The sequence below is a fragment of the Phragmites australis genome, chromosome 20 (genome assembly GCF_958298935.1).
Source record: "Phragmites australis chromosome 20, lpPhrAust1.1, whole genome shotgun sequence".
Classification (NCBI taxonomy): domain Eukaryota; kingdom Viridiplantae; phylum Streptophyta; class Magnoliopsida; order Poales; family Poaceae; genus Phragmites; species Phragmites australis.
Genome location: NC_084940.1, coordinates 22,533,585 through 22,557,831, shown reverse-complemented (window position 1 = coordinate 22,557,831; position 24,247 = coordinate 22,533,585). Strand labels below are relative to the sequence as shown.

General features: G+C 44.7%; 2 protein-coding genes across 2 annotated transcripts; one reads left to right on the top strand and one right to left on the bottom strand.

Annotated features, from left to right (window-relative positions):
- Positions 1 to 4,565: 4,565 nt before the first annotated feature.
- On the bottom strand, positions 4,566 to 12,342 carry LOC133901705 (PI-PLC X domain-containing protein At5g67130-like). The gene is made up of 8 exons (XM_062343161.1): positions 12,167 to 12,342; positions 11,792 to 11,914; positions 11,572 to 11,709; positions 11,396 to 11,494; positions 10,835 to 11,138; positions 5,404 to 5,627; positions 5,194 to 5,280; positions 4,566 to 4,981 (listed from the first exon to the last, which is right to left on the bottom strand). The coding sequence occupies exons 1-8, from the start codon at positions 12,254 to 12,256 to the stop codon at positions 4,784 to 4,786; spliced, it is 1,263 nt and encodes a 420-aa protein (XP_062199145.1). The 5' UTR covers positions 12,257 to 12,342; the 3' UTR covers positions 4,566 to 4,783.
- Positions 12,343 to 14,851: 2,509 nt separating this feature from the next.
- LOC133901706 (uncharacterized) lies at positions 14,852 to 16,243 on the top strand. Its single transcript, XM_062343162.1, has 2 exons — positions 14,852 to 14,999; positions 15,148 to 16,243. Exons 1-2 carry the CDS (start codon positions 14,852 to 14,854, stop codon positions 15,837 to 15,839), a joined length of 840 nt encoding a protein of 279 aa, XP_062199146.1. The 3' UTR covers positions 15,840 to 16,243.
- Positions 16,244 to 24,247: the final 8,004 nt, after the last annotated feature.

The window sequence follows — 24,247 nt, the reverse complement described above, 5'->3', positions numbered from 1 at the left end:
ACGGTGAGCGCTAGAGTGGGACTATTGCCAAATGCCGACGTCAAGTCGCCATCGAGGCTGCCGAGGCCAGTCACGCTGAGCGCAGCCATTCGCTCACCGTGTGCAAGATCAAAGGCAGTCAAGAAGACGAATCGTCACGGAATCCATACTCGCCTTGGCAGCCTTGCTGAATCCATACAAGATGCTTGCATTGTGGCCTTGCCTTGCCGAATCCTCACTGAATCAGTATTGACTGCTCAAGGCCATATCCATATGAGGTGGGCTTATGGGCTGGACCGAAATCGAGGTATGACACTGCCATACCTTGACATAATGGTCCATCCAGGTGCCATACATCACCATAATGGTCCATCCGCCACTGGTTCTTCCTAACAGCATGCCACCAGATTTTATGTACCCAACAAAATCTAGGTCTTCGATTTTTTTTTCTTTGGTGGTAGTAGAACTGCTCTTTGGCTTAAAGACCAGAGAAGTAGAAGCATACCAAGATATTGCGAAGCAATCATTTGATCTGTTGCCACTTGATTCACCTCCCGACTAAATCTTCAGAGCAGGTTTCTGCTTCTGAAGTTCCAGCTCTTAACTGTCAAAATCTGTAGCAAATGAAAAATCCACATCCAATTCTGAAATATCACAGTAGTGAACATCTGGTTCAATCAAAACTGATTGTTTCTTCGACTCCCTTGAGAACTCATTCCTGATCAAAAGAAAGTAAGCAAGTATGTACTCCTGCCAGGAATTCTGACCTTGCTGACGAAACAGCCTGAAGAGATGCAAAACCACAGAGCCGAGAAGAGCAACCAGGCATTTTGAGTTGCAATCTTGTAAATCTTTCATTGTTTCTCATCTGTTTAAGCATGTCAATCCCCTCTCTCCCGTACCCATGTTGGGCACATACTTCCCTGCAGCAATGAAGAATGAGCTCCCTGCAGCTGATTACCATTGAGGATATGAAAATAAGCAAACACGCTTCGAATATTCATTGATGCATGGCTAGCTTGCATCTCCAACAAATGGACAAAGCATATCCTGTTATACATACGCTCTCATCTGTCGTCACCAACTGGAAGACTGGCACGCTTTGCTGCTGGCTTCGTTTGAAGCAAGAAGACCATGGAGAGGAATACTCTTGAATTCTAACGACATTCTGGTCATTTCAATGCACACATCATAATATGGCTCCTTCAGAAGGGCTTCTCTCTTGGCAGAGTTCTGGAGAGCGAGAGAACGGCGGCAGCGCCCGCGCGCCAGAGGAGGGGTTGCGAATCGCGTCGCCTCCGCTGGGCTGAGAGAGCGCGCAGGGACAACGGCGACCGGGCGGATGGCTGCGGTCAGCAGCACGGCCAGGCAGCCGAACGACGGGCGTGGCGTGGCTAGGTGAGGCACGCGGCGGCCGACGGCGACAGCAGCGAGCGGCGCGGGGGCGAGCGGGCCGACGACGGCAGGGACGGGCGGCGACACTGTGGATGGCAGCAGCTAAACATGGTTAAATGGGCCATTCAGGTCGGCCTGGTACGGGCCTGACTCGGTATGACCCGGCTACGGTACGGTTCAAATAGTTTATCTACTGTAATGGGTCGTGCCGTGTTGGCTCGTGTGTCTCCTCTCGGCTCACGGCACGGTCCGTCGGTGCCCGTACCGTGCCGGGCCGACTTAGGTATAATTTCAGCCTGGCGGGCCAAAATAGATAAAAAATATATATATAAAATGAATATATATATATATATATTAAAAAATATATAGAAAATAATATATAGAAAATAGATAAAAATATAAAAAATAGATAAAAAATAGCTACACAATTAAATATATATATATAATAGAAAATAACTAGGCATATACGTGCTGCGCCGGATCGTGCCGGGCCGTGCCCATACCGGCTCAACTCGGTCAGACCGTGCCATGCCATGGCTAGATCGTGTCTACAGTGCTGTGCCTCAGATCGACCCAGTAAACACGATCTACTTAAACATCTTTAGCAGCAGTGCAATGCGACGACCGTACAGAATGAGAAGAAAGTGACGTGCGAACAGGTTCTGGACAGGGGCGACGTCTTCTATAGAGCCTTGGATTTATCTCATTGAATCCGAATAAAAAATATTAGTTGATATCCGATGGTTCAAAATTATTGGAATTGTTATGATTCTGTTTAAATAGTAAAACAGAATTATCTTTACAAGATTACGTATCCGTGGTCTCTGATCGTTCATCCCAGCAATAAATTTAAAAATCAATTTTTTGCATTCTCGTGGTCAACACCTTTTTGTTTATTTTGAAAATACCTAGGGTATTACATTATGACTCTCTACTTAGATGAAAGAATATGTCGGCGAAGGCAACTTTTGATGTAAATGAAACAACATTTATTCTTTGAGGATTCCAAGGGCTGTAGATGAGATTACCTCATTTAGTCTAATGTTTTGGTGAGATCTTTTTACATTTTCATAGTGGTGATGCAACAAGATTCTCTTCCTACCTCCAAACACTTTATGTGCTCCATGGTAGCATAAATGTGCGGTTCTTTCCTTGCAGGATTTATTGCTCTAACACTTCTCAAAAGAAAGTTTAGCATTATACGGTGCTCTTGAATTTCATTTTTATTACTCGAAATGCTACTTTACTTTGAAGATTCGCTCAAAACCTACTGACCTTGATAGAGGAGCAACTGCTTTTTTAGTGTAAGAGAAACTCAAAAGGTACAGCAAGGGTTAAAGTTTTCCAAATCTCATATGGACACGATATCAAGTACTTCGGAATTCAATTGAAGATTTCAAAACTTGAATAGTATTGTTAACTAGTAAGGAAAAAAATCGTCACTATTTCGGTGGCTGCTTATCATCAGCTAACTGATATTGTATACAAGGAAAATTAGAGCTCGTTTTCTCCACTAATTTGAGACAAAATAATGATGGGATGAGGTATGATGCCAACTATAGCGTCTGTTGAGACATATGGTGAAGAAGGGAGCTCTATGATTCAATATGGAAAAAAACTAAAGGTTCGGGTTGGAGGAAGAAGATAAAAATTGGTCCAAGGAGGCACAAATGAGACAACAATTCCCGTTTTTGTAAAAAGAAAGGTATGTTGCATCTTCTCCATATACTATCTTGTTATATCAAATTATAAGAAGAGCAAATATATTCAAAATGTTACAGACGTCTTATGACTTAGTCATGACATTAGTTATATGATAAATTTTATTTCAAGGTAATGGTGATTGAAAAAACACTTGGTGTCTCTTTCCAGCTGTTGCAAAAGCAAATTGTAATAGCAATCAAGTGATATCTTGCTAAGCCACTCACATGTCTTAGAGCCTATTCCTTTAAGTTTATAGGCTGAATCTAGTAAGCCGTAAGTACATAGATCTTGTGGCATACATAATTGTATAAAAAGCAACGGTGTAACTAAAATATAAAAAAGTCTAAGTAAAACAAAAAAAATCCCAAAAATAATTGGTGTCTCTTTACTGATGTTCTAGTGTCACAATACATCATGTGATATTTTGCTAAGACAATCATATCCAGGTCCTCGTTACTTGTCAAGTCCATTTCAGTAGGTGCATAGGCAGAATTTGTTTATTGAGTAATCCATTTATGCTTATCACTTAACTCTCTCCGGTCACAAATGCTTTCAGTCAATCATTTGAAACTTTAACTATCACTAGATTTCAAATATATAGATTGAAAATATGAAAATCATACATGTAGATTTGCCTTGAAATGCACTTCTCTAGCATAATAATTTTGTTGAATTTTATAGATATATTCCAGTAGAAAATAGTGGTTAAACCTAAATTTTTGGAGAGCATGAACAGTAGAAAACCATGCATCCCGCTCTCTGTGACACTGGCTTCTCCCCTGACGCTAAGGAGCACAAGGGTATTGGGCTATTGGAGCTTAGTGCCACCAGAGAAGCCCTTGGCAAGCTACCAAACCTGGCCATTCTGCGTCAATCTCTGGTTCTGGAGGTGCTGGACTTGGCTTGGATCGCCTAGAACCCTAGATAATATCCAATTGGTGGAGTTCACTTGCAATAAAAGTTCATTCAAACATGGAAATTGGTAAGGGAAAGAAGGACACGATCTCCGGGCTCTGGAGGTTGGGACTCGGGTGCTGCTTGGGGACTTGAGTTAGTATCATGGTATGAACAACATCGACATCAAATTGATATATTCTGAAAAGGGCAAGCGCATGAGGCACAAAAGAGTGTGAAACATGTTCCACCGTACTTACATTTTCTGTCACAGGACAGACACTCACAATACATGGCATCATATCTATGATTCCATGCGTCACACCCCGAAATTGTATATGCCATCACCTCCGGCACAAGAAAATCCACACTGGATAAAAGTGCGGCACTGCGGTGCCTGTTAAAAGGCATGCATTCGAGCCTGACTGCAAGCAGAAGCAGAGAGACTCGAGTATTTCAAACTTTACCTTATGCAACTTTGCAATATAACACATATTTGAATTTGATGACACATATTGGAATTTGATAACACATATTCGAATTTGACACCGACCAGCAGGAACATAACTCATCGTTTGATTTGCACTACTTCGGGCAGAACAAAGTGAAACTGCTACCATATATTGCATACTCATTGTTTATCAACATTGAGACAACTGTCATCTACTCACACTTTGAAATCTATATCAGAAAGCTAGTAAGTTACTAACCGTCATCCGAACAGAGAAACAAGCTTACAACAAATGCCAATATTAAATTTCTTCTATAGAAAAGAAAAACCATGGAGAAGTGAAAACTGAAGCCTGAAAGATCAAAACAGCTTTAAAGTCAACAACAGACTTAGCAAAACAACAAAACTACTCCGGATGGAAGTACTGCTGGCAACAGAGGGATGTGTCTTGAATTCTATAGTTCCTGAATAGACGTTTCCATTTACAGAGGAGGTGGAGGAGGAAGAAGTCCGATTAGGTGCCCCCATGTTCTTGCATGCACTCATTGGTGCCCCAGCCTGCAGACATTTCTTAGTGAGACTTCAGCAAACACCGGTATGAAAACAAAGATGATAAAAGCAGTATGGTCCAAAAGACAATATTCTACAGCCTTCCAAGAAAACTAACGATCATGGAAACCAAGTGTAACTTGCTAAGTGGAATGGCATAACGTGTTCCAATGTTGAAACTATTCAATTAAACATCAATTTTTGGCTTTACAATTAATTACCTGGCAAGCAGCAATGGTGTTGCAACCACATAATGTGAGGCCATTGATTCTGTCTTGAACATCAAAAACACCACCACCATCGCTTCGCTGCACACATTGTAGTAAGAAAAGTTCTATTCAATAAAACAGACATATCTTGTTTGCATTTCAGGGGATGAAATTCAATGCAATAGACATATCTTGTCTGTATTTGAGGGATTGAAATATTACCATGTAGAAATTCACAGCTATGAAGTTGGGGATTCTATTTCCAGCCACGGCATAACAAGCTTGGACCATCTGTGGCAGCCCAACAGAATTCTCTTTACATGCTTCATTCTCTACAGGAATCGTGGGGAAATAATTTTGCAGAAATAGAGATGCAGATCCTGAGTTCAGTGGCTGCGATTCCTTTCTATTTGGACAAGAGCCGGGCACAATCCCTGGATCTCCAGCTGCCATGATCATGAGAAATGAAAGATGACTTTGGATAAAAGATAAGCTCTTATGTTTATGTTTGTTCTTGGTGGAAAATTAGCAAAGACAAGTCAATTTTGGATACATGATAGTTGTATAATAGCTACCGGTATAATTACTACTTCATAGTTCGAACAGCAAATGTACAAGTGACTACCAGGCTGATGCAAAAGTTACTCTGCAGCTATTTTTTAACTTAAGGTACCGGTGACGATATTGTATATCCTGATATACTAATCTAACAGAAAAATTACCGACTAATATACTGGTGTTGGTGATCGCTCAGTACTGGTATGCTGGGGATGTGCGGATCCTCTCAAGGGAGGACTGCTTCCTTCCTAGGAGAATTAACTGGTATGGATTCAAGACCATTCATGCCCCTGGCTAAAACGGTTAAAACAGCTGTTATGAAACATAGTCACGAAGCCAGCGGCATCGGCATCAACCTCCACTGCTCAAGGAGGGAAAAGGGGACCAAGAATTAAAGAAGGCAAGCAGGCTCCAGAACTGACCCGGACTAGCAAGCAGGCCAAGAAGCCCAATTCCTTGTACCCACCGAGCCAGTGGGCCATGTACTCACTGGATACAGGCTGGACCATGAGAGGTTAAGTAGGTCGGCGTGTCTACGTGAAGAGGGCCGCATCTGTGAAACCTGAACTCTGAACCTCTGAATCTACCTCCCTGATCCTCCCCAACTCTGTTCTTCGGTTCTTCCCCAACCTTCCTCTACCTCTCTACCTGAATTGCTCCTCAATCCACCAGAACGTAACAGGTATGCTTATAATTTCCTAATCTAAATCAAATGTATCTGGGCACTTCATGCAATGGAATATGTGTCTTCAGTCTCACACATTATATTGCAGTCTGTTCACTAGAGAAATCAAAAGAAGTTTGACATAACTGTATTCTGAGGCTAATTAATTAATTTTGGTTCTAATTGCCTAATTGATCTGAGAATAATCTAGCCTTTAGTTTGGAATACACCTTCTAACCTTGATACTCATGTTGGCAGTACATACAGGCACTATCATATTCCTGATGTCAAAACAAATTTGCAGCTGTTTTCAACCAAATTTCATCAGACATAGTTTGTGCAATTAAGATTGTACAAAGACATTTTCACCTGTTTGTGTAACATGGTTATCAGTTCAAACTTTGACAAATGTTGACTGAACAAGAGGGTAAAAGAAAACCAAATCACAATTGGTACTTTGTGCACTTACTTTACTGAAACTAAGGAAATAACAAGAACTCCAATCACAAAGGTATTTTATAGTTTTACCGTGGTCATTCAAATTAGTTAGTTTCATCCCAATATATGGCTATTCAGAAGATTCAAATGGCAAGCAATCTTATTTGTATATGAAGACTAATACAAGGTTCTGTCTTCTAACTTGTTCACTGTAATTGGTTGTGTCACACTTTAAAAAGGTGCATAAATACCAATGAACTGCAAATTGTTGACTTCATACCATGTTCTGAAATAAATGTTGGGGACTTTATCCAAAAGTTGTATTCTTGAAATTAGTAAAATCACTTTCCCCTATAGTCAGTATAACCAATAATTTATTTAAATCAAACTTATTACCGTACAAGTATGTATAGGGATGAAAACGGTTCAAAAACGATCGGAAAGAGCCCAAACCACTTTCAGTTTCACATTTTCGCTCGGAAACGAAGTCGATAACGATAATGTCGGAAACGAATACGACATCGATAATACGAGAAAACCGGGAATGGTGTTATCAGGACGGAAACATACCGGTATCGATCGGGAATTGATAATTCAAACCTGAAAGAACACATACATATATAGAACACAGCGCAGCCTCAAACTATCAAACACGCACGCTAGCAAGCTTCCTCTGCTCAGTCTATGTCTATCATTATCAAACACAGCAATAGTGTACGACAGCATTTTGTCACGAATTTGCATAATACATATAAGGAAAGAAAAAGATCAGCCAAGCCTCTTTTATTTTCTCTCTCGCCTTTCCTCTCAACAGCCAGCCTATGCCCCTTCTTCCTCCCAGACCAGCCCGAGCTGAGCCAACTCCCTTCTCTCCTGCGCTCCCTCCACTTGGGTCGGGCTGGCCAAGCTGGTCCACGCACGTAGCCACCTCTCCTCTAGCCCGAGCGCTGAGCCAGCCCAAAGGGGGGTGGATCCCTTCTTCTCTCAGCCGCCAGAGTTCGGGACACAAACACCCCGATCTCCTGAGCTGAACGCCACCTCCCTATCTCCTCTCCATCCGAATCCAAATCAAACGGAGCTTTATCCTTATCTCTAAGGCGAATCACCAACTGAATCGGCCAAATCCCCTCCGTAGCCGCTGCTATCTCTCCCCAAATTGCGTCGTCAAGCAAGATCGCCGTCCGCCATTCGAGTTCGCCATTCGCTGCTCCGTCGCCGTCACCTTGCGCTCTTGGCCCTCCGCTGCCAGCCCTCATGAGCTCCGTCGCCGTCGCCCTGAGTCGGTTGTGTTCGCCGAGCCATCGCCGTTTGTGTTTGTCAGAAGGTTCGCTGGCACCAAGCAAGATGACGCGTCGTTTCGCCAAAACGGATCCCCGCTGAGGTGAGCATCGATGGGGTGTTCTAGCTTGAGTCCCTCCCCCTTGTTTTTTTTCTTTTAGGTGATGTGCTCGTCGGCGACGAGACGCTCGTCGGCTCTCGTGTTGAGCAGATCAAGGTCCTCCAATCGGCGGGCATGCCAAGGTCGTTGAGATGTGAGCCATACCTTACTGCTAGCTGACCGCTTGTGAAGCCGCCGCCTTACTGGCGGCCCCGCTGCATGCCGCCCCACTGGAGGTCTCTCTCCAGCCCCGTTGGAGGCCAAAAAATCCGATAATTACTGCTGGAAATTGCCAGTCAAAATCGGGAAAACTCAAAAACACTCGGAAGTGGCCTAAATCGTTTTCGCTATCGTTTCCGCATAGTTTTATCGTTTTCATTTCTGTTGTTTCGAAATATCATTTCCGGCTTCTCCGGTCGGAAAACTTCAAAAACGATCTCCGGAATTCCGAATTTTACCGCTACCATTTTCATCCCTAAGTATGTAGTCACCATAACAACAGGAGAGAGGAAATATGTCATTTGCACTTTCGGAGATCCACTCATTGTCTCTATATGTACTTAGTTGTACTTAGTAGTAAAGTTGAAGTTCCGAAAAACTACAATACTAACATTGGCAAGAAATTGCATATGTTCATTTAAACTCACTAGTCAAGGAAAAGGAAACAATAACCATAACTATTTGTGGTACATCGATACTCAGCATGAAACAACACACTGCATACAACTTTATAAAGAATGCATTTGTACAGTTATCGTAGATCCAATGCTAGCTCCTACTAGCAAAATGAGGACATATATCAGTAATACAATATTGACTGAGGATATTGCACTATGTCTTAGTGGTGTTGACAACAAAAATGGCATTGTTTGGTAAAAAATTTACTCTTGAAACCAAACAAAGAGTTCTTGCATGTTTTAAATGTAGAATACATTTGTTTTATGCAATTGGACCACATATATCAGGTTTGTCCCTTCTATACTGCAGCAGTTACCATAGCTTACATTCTTTACAAGAAGCAAAATCTTAAGAAAGAATACTCAAATGTCAAATTTGTGAATTAATGTAACAAATACAGCCCTGTGTGAACTTCAGATGTCTTTACATTTTGCCTACCATCTGTACAATAATTGTGCACAAGACCATAATACTTGATTCATGTTCAATCTTATGAGTAACACATTAGGTTTAGGCAAACCTATGGTGATCAGGCATCAATGGGCAATGGCTACATCGATATGTGTAGATTCCATATCATACACATCATCAACTCAAGTCCTAGCAAGTAGCGAATAAATCTCAAAATTAATTTAAACCGTTACATGCATATATATTGGCCTAGAACCCCCATAATGAATACAAGTGCTATTCATAACATAAACTAGGATACCTAGACCACATGTATGAACCAAAACTATAAAATGGTCATGTTGAGAGCAGTGTTACCGGGACTCAGCTTTGGATGTCCGGTTTGGTAAGCTCTAGAAAGTAGGATTCGGGGATTCGTCTAATATAAATGTATTTCCTTCTTAAAATAATAAAAAAATATGTAAGATTGTACGAGAAAAAGAAAATTCCAAAGTGAAGCTCGGCCCAACTCTCTCTCTCTCTCTCTCTCTCTCTCTCTCTCTCTCTCTCTCTCTCTCTCTCGGGCCAACAGAGACAGTGGCCTGTCGGCCAGGTGGGCCAACTTGCTCGACCCAACTCCCCTTCCTTTACCTTCTCTCCCTTGGCCCGCTCTCCTCTCACCTGTCTCTCTCCCTACCTCACGGTCTCACTCATGCTCACATTAGGAGGCGACGGCGGCTACCTAACGAAGTGGGGGAGGGGAAGGCGGTGGCAAAAATGGGCGGTGGTGGCTCGGATCTGGACGACGGCAGCAGCGTTAGCTCGGATCTAGCACGGTGATAGTGCGGGTGGCTGGTGAAAGGGGGTGGGCAACGTGCGCGACGACGTGCTCGGTGGCTTCTTCCCCCCCCCCCCCCCTGCCCCCTCGTCGCCACTGCCGCCTCCTCCTCCTCCTCCTCTCCCCTACCGCCGTTGGTATGGGCTGTGAGTAGCCTTGGCCTTGGACATGGCCACAACGCGTCAGATGCATGTCGCACCGCGTCAGGCACAAGTCGACGCGCGGATACGTTTCGACACCACAAAAAAGTTTCGGACACGCATATCTCGGTAACATTGGTCGAAAGAAATCAAAAATTATTAAAGCAAGCATTTTTTGCTAGCATTGCTAAAGTAAATAGTGGTTATTTATCAACATCGATATCAGAAGTAAACAATAAATTACTCAGCGCCCACTACTTTTGGTTCTAAATTGGAATATGTCCAGCTCATACTCATCTCTGGAGTAAAACAATCATTATACAAGAAGCTCGTAGCCCATCAAACAGGTTGTTATGTGGAAATAACCATATTAAACAAGGTTCTTTATAAATAAAGTATGTTATTGCCTTATCACACCTCTGAACCAGGAAGATGCAGCAGTACACATTGTATCTAATAAGGTGGTTTAGCTTCGCACATCACTATATGACATAGTTATCACTATTTACTACCAATATCAGAAAGCCATTTGGTATAAATGCTACTAAAGCACAAGAAGTCATACTTACATTCATTCTCCAGCAAGTAGCTCCATTGGTAAGCTATTCCTTCGCTAGCTTCCTTTGAAGCATCAGAAGTGAAAACTAGCAACCTGCGGTTCTTTGCAACCATATCTGTGACGCTTGGCCAGTCCTTGCCATTAGTTGGCATTTCCGAGATAGGGTACCAATACTTCATCAAGTCAGCAGCAGTAAAGACCTTGCTCAATCCCATTGGTGAATGAACATAATCCTCGATGAATATTGTCACAATCTCCGTGGGATTCTCAGAGAGAAAAGCTTCCACCTCTTTAAGTGTGTCAAGTGCTGGTTCCTAACATCATAGTTAAGTTGAACATTTTACTTGTGGAGCCTTGTGTAACATCTCGCAAAGTTGTGAAATTTTTTTAGGAAGGAACATATTCACTATCACTACATACATTTATTCACACCAGCTGAGTTCTTCAGGAAGATGCTTTCATCCAAAATCGGAACGTAGAGTTACAGAGTAATGTAACTACATTGCATGTGAGACGGCCTACCAAATTATGAAACGACATTTGACTGGTATCTGCAAAGAAAAGAACTTACGAAAGCAGTGAAGTTGTAGCATTGCCCTTGCAAGGAGTGGCAAAGCCATACATCATCATTGAAGTCGTACATATCAAGCATCAATCCCCTCACTCCATTCTGCAAATACCCACATACTTATAAACCCCCCCATCCACCATCCTTAAAACTCCCCAACATGATTACATATAGCCTACCCTCAATTGGTTGGTGACAGAGTCCTCCTGGTTGTAGAACGTCACCCTCTCGACGCCGGTGCGAGATGGCTGGCCGAGAATGGAGAAGGAATTGTGGGTCACGAGCCATGAGTATCTATTAAAGGGCAGCCCCTTCACCTGAAAGAGCGAAAACCCCCTTGGATCAAGAACAAGAGAAGCCACAGAGAAGGAAAAGCAAGAGGGGAATGAAAAGAAGTACAATGGAGGTGGGCTGGATGGCGAGGTCCCTGATGCAGGAGGGCCGGGTCCTGCCGGTGGCCGCGCAGTTCCCGCAGTACAGGCCCGTACCGCAGTCGCGGGCGGAGGAACACGAATCCCCGACCTGCAAACAAGAACCATCCGAATCAATCATTCGCTGACACCCAGCAGTGAAATGAATTCTGGTCGCAAGACCCGTGAATTTAGTAAGAGCAAGATACCCAGACCAACTAATTTAAGCAAGAATTGGGGCTATAAAGATCAGATCGAACCCTACAACAACTTGGTCGAGCTACAGATTGATGCACTCAAGAACTGAAGCCATAGCAAGAATCGGATCAAAAGCGGGCCAAATCAGAGGGAAAGAGATAGGTACCTGGCAGGAGCAGGGGATCAGCAGCAGCAGCAGCAGTAGCACCGCGATGTGCAGCGAGAGCAGCAGGGAGGGGAGCAGCGGCGCCGCCATTAACAGCGGCCACCGAACAAACGTTCCCTGACCTCTTTTTCTTTCCCAAAGTGATCAGCGTGAGAGCAAGTGATCTGCTGACGGCTGTTAATTATTATTATTATTATAGTAGTAGTACTCCAGTAGTTTGGTGGTGTTGATGATGAGGTAGACGGGGAAAGAAACTCAAGACAAAGCAAATGCTTAAAAAAAAAACTCCACTCACTCACAACAACATATGTACTTATATTACACCTGCCGAAAATCGACATTCAAAATTTAAAAATTAATAAAAATTATTATATACATCTTGTTATTGACAAATACATCATTTAGTATTAAAAAAAATCTATCTTGATAAAACACATAAAGAGCTAATCCCTAATAGCTAAGGGATACGATCACATTCACTAACCACCAAATCAAAGATTTGGTTGTGCAAGACAAAGAAAATGTTTGTTTGGCTTTGGAGGTCAAAGCGTCAACGTCCTGTCTTGTTGATGCTGCTTTATGTAGTCGTGAGTGTCAGTATCCGATTTAAAAACATGATCGACTTAAAAAAATTATAAATAAGAAGAAATAAAGATTTAAATTTATATTAAAAAAGACTTAAATATAAATGGTCTAGATGAATATCTATATTTTTAGTCAACTTAGCTAGACTCAAATCCTAAGTGTGAGCATATGATGATGGCAGACTAAGAAACGTGTCCTTGGGACTGCGTTTCTCCCCGACGAATTTCTCGAAAACTTTAGGAACTTCGGCGTATTTATTTATATACATGAATCTGTTAAGGTTTTGTCATATAAAAAGTAATACTAGTAGATTTTTTAAGAAAGAACGGAGGGTGCGTGATATAATGTTGTGTTTGATTAGATGTACACCGTGAGTCTGTATGGGATTATTCAGAATTCGTTCAGGACTAGGTTATACAGACTTCAAGTATATTCTTTCAATATCTTGAACCAGCTGATACTTAAAATCGGTCGCACCTCACCCCATAGAGGACCGAGTTTTGTCCGCTATGAACAGTACTCACCATCTAAAAAATTCTAGAATTTTTGTTGCTTCAAAACAGTAATCTTATGTTGCTTCAAAAATTTTAAAAATTTTTGTACGTGTTTCATAATTCATGTGTAACTTATTTGAATTAGATTCACTCAAAAAAGCCTATGTAGAATTTTAATTAAAATTCTAAAAAAGACTACTTTATAACTTCTAAAAATTGTTAGGGCCTCAAATAAATTTCTAAAAATCTGAGAAAATTCACTAATATTCTTCTTATGTGATGGACTAATTTATAAAATTATCTATATCCCTCAGTTATATGGTGAAAAAGTGAGTTCCTCTGTAATGCTCTATTTATATTTTTTTTATCATTTCATGTGATATACTTCTTTTAATTCAATTTGATATGATTACTTCACAAATTCAGGCAAACAAACAGAACTTTGTAACAAGTCATTCCATTTACTACAAATAACCAAACAGAAATATGTATTATCCTATATGGCTAACCAAATATTAGATATATATACCACCCATCCAGGATCAACCCATCCAATTGAACCATCACATACAGATCATCTCTCATACCAGCAACCAAACACTAAGAGATGGATGCATCCAAGGTACACAACTTTACTATATCTTAAGTGTGTGTTTGGTTCTCTAGACGAGGTTGAGGAGAAACAAACTGAGCATAATCATATTTGTTGAAAATGATAGTACTCGGTTGGCTGTATTTGTGTAGCTTGACTGAATCTAAATTCGTATGAGCGGATACAAGAGTTAAGGATAGTGTTTAATTGGTTGTATCTGTCTATATTGATATTTTATATTATGCCATCTTTTTTCGGATTTTATGGATCATTTTCAGTTCAATTTTTAATGAACCTAAAGCTAGGATGTATCAAATAGATGTTGTTTCAAATGCATGCACACATATGTTAAAAACATTGACCACTAATACACACTAGGACTTGGCATATGCAAATGATATTATCGGATCTACCATGAAAAATACTTCCACATCATTATACTTTTTAATTATTTTGTCTAAAAAATAATTTTCAAACATGCTTGTTGGAGTGTCCATGTCCTCAGCGACAAGTGAAAAAGAACCAAGATTGTACTTTTGAAGCACTGGGCAAGCTTAAGAAATACTAGGAATTCACACGATCTCACAGACATTTTAGTACCAAGAAATTCTCTAGCACTCCAGTCGCCATTGAAGATGCTCTTGAATTTGCACCTTGTGCATCATCACATCAATTTTGAGCCTTTTTTCTTTTGAAGGAATCAATTTTGAGCCTGAATGAATCAATTTTCCCTTTTAGCTTGATGTTGGTGGTTGCTGCTCCTCATCTGGGCTTCTTCCGCTGTCAGACATTGTTATGCCGCCCTTCTGTTCTGTGTCATCCCTGGACCGTTGGATTCCAGGATCGACGGTGCAGAATCCCACGCGACGCACCGCACCGCCATCGCCCGCACCGGCAGGGTCGCGGCCGGGCGCCGTTAAACCTGCCTCTTGCCTCCACGAGCACCTCTCTCTCTCTCTCTCTCTCTCTCTCTCTCCACGCGCGCGCGCAGGGCAGGGCACATCCACGGCAGAAATGCCGTTCCTGAGCCCCTTGGGAGGCGACGACGCTGACGACTTCTACTTCGGCTACGACGCCGGGTACCACCGCAGCGGAGGCGCCGGAAAGAGCTCCAAGAAGGAGAAGGGCTTCCTCTCCTGCCTCCCCTGCTTCATCCCCTGCTGTAATCCGTGTTCATGACTTTCTTGTTTCAAGTGCCGTGTTCTTGGTGCTCTTAATTTCCCATGGATTATTGGCCTCAAACCCTTTGTTCTTGGTGTTTCTCTTGATTGAAATCTTGATTTGGCTTGTTGCTTTCCCATGATCGTCAGCGCCCGGCGCCGTGGACCCGTCGGCGCACCGCCGCCTCCTGTCGTCGGACTCCAGCGACAGCGACAACGCGGCCGCCATGGATATCACCGCCGACCTCGCCCGCCTCCGCGCGCGCTACTCCCGCCTGGCCGGCGGCCCGCCCGTCCGCCCCCGCGACGTCCCCAGCCTGGTGGCGCGCCCCGACGACCCGCCGCTGGCCGTGGCGGCTCTCTCCTGGCTCGGCGACGATCTCCGCCCGTCCTGCATGCTCCTGGCCCTTCTCCCGGCGCTGTTCCCGTCCCTCCCCGCCCACGCCCGCCACGCGCTCTCCGCCGCGGCCCGCCGCCTCCACGCGCGCGAGGCCGCGCTAGACGGCGAGGTGGCCGAGTACCAGTCCACCTACGCCATGAAGCTGGCGTGCGAGAAGACCAAGGACGGCGTCGCCGAGACGGCCGCCGAGGAGATGTGCAAAATGGCGCGCGCCGCGCGCCGGGCCAACAAGCTGCGGTGGCGTGCCGTGGAGGCCGCCGTCAAGGAGGTGCTCTCACCGGTGCAGGCCAAGGAGTTCCTCAAGGCCGTCGAGGACGTGGCGGGCAAGGTGGCGCGGCACGGCACGCGGTGGCACGCGCGCGCTGGGCCGCTCTCCGTGCCCGTCGAGGCCTTCGAGCGCATGCGCGCCAACGCCAGAGCAGCTACGGATGATGCCTGGTGAGCTCTGATGATGGTCGCTTCTCCTTGGTAAACATGAGCCATCTTCTTCTTCAGAAGTCACATTGTTCTGATCATGGATTTTAGAACCAAAATGCTTTCGCCTTACAGCGATTCGGTTTGCTTCAGATAGTACGATCAGATGCACTTTGGTACCCTTTTTTCTTGTGCGTTTGGTCGTTAGAAGATTCTGACATTCCTCTGCTTGCAAAAAAAAAAAAAAAATGTCTAGCGGGGTACAATCAAATGGACTGTGTGAATATCAATCATACGGAATGCCCAAATCCTTTTTCATAGAGTACGTGTTGAAATAGTAATGCCAGTTTGTCGGGAAAAAAGAAAGAAAGAAATGGTAATGCAGAGCTGATACTGAAACGTTGGTTGCTTGGCTTATTTTCAGTCATTAGTTTATCCACTTCTAAGAATATCCAATGTGACCTGAGTTGGCATTTGTTTACTATCACGATTCATGGATGAGTAGTGATTGTCGCTAAACCACTTTGGAGGAATGTGACAAGGATATGACATGGTCGTTCTTGGTATCAGAAGTTTTCAGTCTCGTCGTGGATTTCAGACTGAAGATTCTGATGCAGCGTTGATTAGTGTTTCCCGTTTACTATGAAGTATGTTGAAAGTAACTTGTTCTTGAACGCAAAGACTGGATATGTGATACCTCAATGTTTGAAGATGAATGACAAAAAAGTGCGGGACTTTTACGCATCAGCATCCTGCTTGCTCACTTCATGAAGGATGTTGTATTTTGTTAAGGAAAAAGAGAGAAGGTCAGAATGACACAGTGATAGATAATTGAAGACATCCTGACAAGAGCCTTTCTGAATTCGGCTATTTTCATGGTATGATGTCGCCATGCCATTCTGACTAGAGTCTTTCTGAATTCGTATTATTCGCAACAATTTAATGGGGAAATGTGATAAGTATGGGTTTTTTTTTTGGTTCTGAAACAGAAAGGTTTCACTGTTTCAATCGTGCTTTGGCTCGAAGTTCTTGGTATGAGTATCAGCACTAGTGTAGATGGTTATCTGCCAACTTTGTATTTCTCTTTCCTCGATGGTTTGAAATTCCATTGATATGGGAAATATGAGAACGATATAGTCAAATTAAGAGACCACCATTTGCGAAGGTTCTTCTAGTATGTATCTTGGTACCGTGAAAATGTGCATTTGCTACTGATGATGCCTGGTGAGCTCAGGATGGATTCACCTTCTTTCGAAACATGAGTCATCTTCTGCAGAATTCGCCTTGTTCTGATCATGGATACATCAATGAGTGTTGAGATTAGAATGGAGCGCGATTGCTTTTAGATCTAAAATGTTTCCGGCTCAGGGGTATTCGGGCTGCTTCAGATAGGACGATCAGATGCTCTTGTGCGTATGTTCACGAAAAGATTGGAAAATATCAAATTCGAAGTAGCCAAAACCCATTGAAATACGTTGATGTAGTAAGGAGGACATTGCTACTACTGATGCTCAGGATGGTTTATGATGCTTCAGTTCTTTTCAACCATTCGTTTTTGTACTTCTAGAGGATAAAATTTGACTTGGCATTGTTTACTATCACAAATGTATGGATGAGTATTGATAGTTGCATTTATAGTTGCTAAACCACTTCGAAGGAATATGACAGGGATATGACATGGTTGAATCAGTTTCGCTGGGGATTCAGATTATTTATCTGACTGAAGATTCTGATGCAGTGTGGGTAACTTACGGAAGGCTCCTGTTTCCCTTTTACTATGTATGTTGAAAGGAAATTGTTCTTGAATGCAAAGATTGTGGTCCTCTCGCGGGTCTAGTGGATGGGGAGCAAAGAACTCACCCAGCTCACCCGGGTTCAAGGATCACATCCAACTTAGTGAAACACCAAGGGAACGTCTTTAACCTCCATGTTCTCATTTTTTAATGAAAAAACTGGATATGTGATTCCTGAATTTTGCACAGTGGTCCAGGCCATGAATGTTTGAACATCAAGGGTACAAAATATGAGACTTTATGCGTGGCATTCTGCTTGCTCTGTTCGTGAAGTATGTGGTAAGTATGTGAGGTTTATGAATTCATATTGGCTCAAAGTTCTAGGTTGTGCTGTAGATGTTTATCTGCCAATGTTTTATTACTCTTTCATAACCATTTCAAATGTTGTTGGTATGGAAATATAGCAATGATATAGTCAAATGAAGCGACAGCCATTTGTGGAAGATTTTTTTTTTTTGTGCGACTGGAAGATTTTTCTTCTGTGTATCTGGATACCGTGAAATGTACATGTGTTCAAATTTGAATAAAAATATATTACACACAGTATACTTGAGTTGAGTGATTTTGTTTGCATATTCATGCAGCTAAACATTTGGGGATTAGAATTGAATTTATGCCCCAAGGGGTGTGTGAGGACCCGTCTAAACAGTATTCAAATTAATCATCAGACGGATCATTCTTCATAATCCAACCTCGATGATTAACTCGAATACCATCTCGGCAGTCCCAGCACGTGTTTTGTGCCTAAGGATCGGAACACATGCCTCCAACATAGTGCATCACAACATAGCTTAATAAAGAGCAAGTAATAAACATTTATATTACAAATATTAAGCATGCAACTGATTTCAACAATTTACAACAAAACCGAGTTAGGAGGAGACAAAATCCCTCAACTCCTAACTAACAAAGTGATGAACAATGTTGGCCTGATCTTCCGATAGGTAGCAATAAGTCGGTGGGTGGAGAACTCGACGTTGATGATCCAAAGGCTTCGACCCGAACAGATCGTCTCCCTTGCAATCACTACACCACAGCTCCGTTGGTTATCAACCGTGTCGCGCGGTTGACCTCGCCAAGAAGGCTCAATCCCTGCAAGCGTACCGAGAACACAAGCAAGAACGTAGAGGATGCAATCTGAAATATTGCGAATCGAATTCAAGCACTCGAAGTCGGGGTTCCACAAACACTTGCGGCGGCCTAGTCGGTCCGGAACAAGAGCAAAAATCTCACAACTGTGTGTAGATCAATATCTAAGCAAAACTCAACCCTAATTAGGGCGGCGGCTACTGTATATAAAAGACTAGGGTCAGCCAAGGACCCCTGGACGCGTCCCTAATGGACTCCAACACGATACACGGCCCAACGGCCCAAAAGATGGTGGCGCAGCACCCTGATAGATTCTGGACATCCACTTGTTTCGACGATTTCTGTTGACTCAGAAAGAATTTGGACATGGGACCAGTCCCGTTGGAAAGCTTATCTCCTTAGCTTTCCAACCATGTGTAGAACGTCGAAAACAGAGTCCGTATGCGTCCTGGGCGACGATTTTAGTGCAGGCTGGTTCTGGACTCCGAAACGGACTCGAACTTGATTGGACCTCCACCTTGGCTTGGGCGCCCTTGCTGTTCTTCTCCCGTGTTCCTAAGTAACAATACATCACAATTATTCAGTAGCATCCCATCCTCATCAAAATATAAAGGAACACTAAGGAACGAGCTCACCTCATGATTTAGTTGACGTGCACGAGCTCGTGTCAATGGACCTATTGTTGGAGGAATACTCGGTGTGTGTATCTGAAAGAGTGATGTCGTCATCACAAAGGAGACTACGCAGCGGAAGAAAATAAACTATACAACAAAAGGATATGAAGCCACATGCCCTTAGGCTCCATACCAAAACACTGAGTTCGGAGTAGAATGTGCTACTCCTGCCCGCCACCCTGATCGGCAGGCACAAAGTAGCCAAACACCGCCTCTTCCTCGCTGACCTGCGAACCTGCATCAACTTAAGGGCAGCACCCTGAGTACGAAGGTACTCGCAAGTTTTACACAATATAGAGCACATATACATAGCTCGACTCCAAGGATCATGCATTAGCTGGTAGCAAGGATTAAACATGGTTAAGTGAATTAAAGCGGTAAGCAACCTAGACATATGTGTGTACAACTAACTTGACCAACATATATGACACTACCCTGCATCACCAACTGAACATAAGTAATTGTAATCAACATGTGTATCAAAAGTATAACAAGTACCAACTTTGACCAGACCCACATAACCACCATATCCATACCACCACCACAAATCCACAACGAACCTCTACGACCGATACGGATGAAACAATAGCATGCTCATGACCGAGAGCGCGACAGTTTGAACTGTTTATAAACCCTGCAGGGGGATACTCCTGGACCCACATGACACGAGGACCATACGGCTTGTGCCACTCGCTAAAGTGCACACAAGGGGGTACCCGTGACAACTGTGGAAACAGTTGCTTGTTTAACAATGGTAATCCAGTTTAATTATTTGCTCTCTATTAAACTGTGTTGTGATATTTGAGTTGGAAGGCATGTGTTCCGATCCTGGGCACAAAACACGTGCCGGGACTACCGGAATGGTATTCTGGTTAATCGTCGAGGTTGTGATTATGAATAATAATCCTCCTGATGATTAATTAGAATACTATTTGGACGGTTCCTCACAGCTTGGTATCAGAGCCTGGTTTAATTTAGTAGCCTAAACATAATTAGTGCGTTGTTTAGTAAGTCGACAACTTCACCTAAATAACCCATGATTTATGTTTATGCCTCTTCATGTCTAATATGTATTAAACTGCTATCGTTTATGCCCCTAAGTTAAAATGCGTATTATGAGTGACGTTTATATGTCTTATACCACATTGTTTTGCTTTCGACCCTGCATTGATTCATGTTGAGCATTGCATCTTCGGCTTTGCATCGTCGGAAGGTAAGGTACGACGCTCGGTGGCGGTTAATCACCGAGGGCTCAGTCGGATGCGAGGCAGGGGCCCGGCATGTTCCGTACGGTGATCCGTACGGGAAGTGAATACGCTAGCAATAGCGTATGAACATCCACCATGCGATGGGAGACATGGTCGTCTACTCGTGTGGCGATTACACGAGATGTCCCGTAGGGTCTACGGGAAGTGAATACGTCGTTGTCGACGTATGGATTGTCGCTTGTACGGCATGTGGTACAAGGGCCGTTCGCGCTCTTACTCTTTCTAGCGCGAAGGGTACGTTCTGGATGTTATAAACTGCCTGTGATTCTGATGCTTGCAGGTGCGGTTCTTATTTTGAGAAAGAAGCGGTAGCTAGGTTCGAGCATGCATCATTTCATGGCATTCATGCATGCATTCATATTTGTACATGTATTACGGGATTCTAACAATATATCCGGCGAATGCATTATGCTGAGTCGGAATTTGACGTTTCCCCCTTTTTATTTTACCTTTCAAGAATGGTTGTCACTCGGCGTAGTGGGGAGGTCCCGGAGGGTTCTGGTCAGAATAACCCTCCTCCACCGCCGACCATGGCGGATGTGCTCATGCAAATCGAGCAGAACCGCCAAGCGAATCACGCTCTCCTCCAGACGAACCAAGCGCTCCTGGAGGCTCTCGTGCGCAACGCGGCTCCTCATGGAGGAGGTGGGGCCGTGCGCCGAGACGACTTCTCGGACTTTTTGCGGACTCAGCCGCCGGTCTTCTCGCGAGCTGAGGATCCCCTGGATGCTGATCACTGGCTCCGGACGATCGAGCAGAAGCTCGCCCTTCTTCACTGTGAGGATCACGAGAAGGCGCTCTTCGCCGCCCATCAGCTTCAGGGCCCGGTGGGTGCGTGGTGGTCCGGCTTTCTGGCCATGCACCCCGCCGATCACCGCGTGTCATGGGCGGAGTTTCGCGAGGCCTTCCGCTCATTTCACATACCGAGTGGCCTCATGGAGGCTAAGAGGCGGGAGTTTGAGGACCTCAAGCAAGGAGGTCGGGCGGTGATGGAGTACGTGCAGGTGTTCAACCACCTTGCACAATATGCTACCGAGGAGGTCAGCACGGATGCGCGCAAGCAGCGCCGCTTTGTGAATGGCCTGAACTCGAAGATGCAGGACCGGTTGTCCGCGCATAGGTTCGCCGACTTCAACGAGTTGGTAAGCACGTCGATCACGGTGGAGCTCAAGTATAAGAGCCACCAAGAGGAGAAGAGGCGGAAGAGGGGTTCCTCGTCTTCTGTGGGTGGGAGCTCGCAGCGCGCCCGCACTGAGAGTCAGCCTCCACAGTTTCAGGTGCCGTCGGCTGGCTACCCACGACCGATGTGGTTTGTACCACGTCCTGCGTTCTCCGCCCCACAAGGGCAGGCTGCACGACCCGCCGGCTCCCAAGTGAGCGTGACCGGTGGCTCAGGCGGTCCGTGCTTCAACTGCGGCCGCGTCGGCCATTTCTCGAGGGAGTGCCCGTATCCGAGGCCAGCAGCCGCGGTGAGTGCCCCGCGACCATCGCCGGCTCAGTCAGCACCGCAGTCTTCGCAGGCGACTCACGTTCCCAAGCGTGGTCGAGCTCACCACACTACCGCCGACGAGGTTCAGGAGGGTGACACCGTCCTAATGGGTACGTTGGATATGAGTTTCAACTCTGACATCTTTTCTGCAGTGGTTTTGTTTGATTCAGGAGCCTCTCACTCCTTTATATCTTCGGATTATGTTTGGGAAAGTGGGTTGAGAGTCAGTGCTACCCACACGCCGTACCTTATAGACGCCCCAGGGGCCAAAGTTTTAATTAACCAGTGTGTGAATAAAGCGGCGGTAATTGTCAACGGAGTTCCCTTCTTTGTCAATCTGTTAGTGATGAACTCGAAGGGAATTGATGTTATTCTGGGAATGAATTGGCTCTCCAAGAACAAGGCTGTGTTGGACTGTGCTCGGCGGACCGTCACCCTCAATGGTCTGTCGGGTACTCGGGTCCAGTTAAAGCTAGAGGATGTCAAATCCTGCCTGTTCGCCGTAAAGGCTGTCCCCACCAGGATTATGGAGACCATTCCTGTGGTGTGGGAATTTCCGGATATCTTTCCGGATGAGTTACCTGGAATGCCGCCTGGTAGGGCAGTGGAGTTCTCTATTGATCTCGTGCCCGGTGCGGCCCCGGTTTCGAAGAAGATGTACAAGATGTCGCCGGTTGAGCTAGTTGAGCTAAAGAAGCAGATCCAGGAGCTGCTGGCGAAGGGTTTCATTCGTCCTAGTTCCTCACCTTGGGGATGCTCGGCTCTATTCGTGAAGAAGAAGGACGACACTCTCCGGATGTGTGTTGATTACCGTCCGCTGAATGCAGTCACGGTGAAGAATGTGTATCCGCTTCCTAGGATTGACATCTTGTTTGATCAGTTGACTGGAGCCCGAGTCTTCTCAAAGATTGACTTGAGGCTGGGCTATCACCAGATCAAGGTCCGACCAGAGGATATTCCAAAGACAGCGTTCTCTACTCGATACGGCTTGTATGAGTTCACCATTATGTCGTTTGGCTTGACTAATGCGCCGGCTTTCTTTATGTACCTCATGAACTCGGTATTCATGGAGGAGTTGGACAAGTTTGTCATTGTTTTCATCGACGACATTCTGATATACTCCAAGACTGAACAAGAGCACATTGGGCACCTCCGTATTGTTCTGGGCAGGCTCCGGGAGCATCAGCTGTATGCCAAGTTCAGCAAGTGTGAGTTCTGGCTCAGGGAGGTGGCTTTTCTGGGACATGTTCTATCAGAGAACGGAGTGGCAGTTGACCCGAGCAAGGTGCAGGATGTGCTCGACTGGGTTCAGCCCCAGAATGTCAGTGAGATCCGGAGTTTTCTTGGACTTGCAGGCTATTACCGTCGGTTCATCGAGAACTTCTCCAAGGTTGCGAAGCCGATGACTCAATTGTTGAAGCAAGGCAGCGTGTTTGAGTGGTCAGATGCCTGTGAGTCTGCCTTCCAGACATTGAAGAAGCTGCTCACGACCGCTCCAGTGCTTGCTCAACCTGATGTGACCAGAGGATTTGATGTGTATTGCGACGCGTCCGGCATCGGTCTCGGCTGTGTTTTGATGCAGGAGGACCGAGTCGTTGCATATGCATCCCGACAGCTGAAGCGTCACGAGGAGAACTATCCGACACATGATCTTGAACTTGCAGCTGTCGTGCACGCTCTGAAGATGTGGCGCCACTACTTGATGGGCAACTTGTGCCGTATCTACACGGATCACAAGAGCCTGAAGTACATCTTCACGCAGTCAGATTTGAACATGAGGCAGCGCAGGTGGCTTGAGTTGATCAAAGACTACGAACTGGAGGTTCACTACCATCCTGGCAAGGCGAATGTGGTCGCCGATGCTTTGAGTCGAAGGGCTCATTGTCACTGTCTTGTAGCCTCGCCGATGGATTCCACGTTATGCGACGATTTCCGGCGTCTTGGGCTTGATATGGTGCCGGACGGTTTTATTGCCAATCTCGAAATCAAGTCCACGCTCATTGATGAGATTAAGGCTGCACAGAGGGATGATAAGGGTATGGCCCGAATTCGAGAGAAGAGGAAGATCGGACAGGCCTTGTGCTTTACTGAGGATGATCAAGGCGTTATCTGGTTTGGGGACC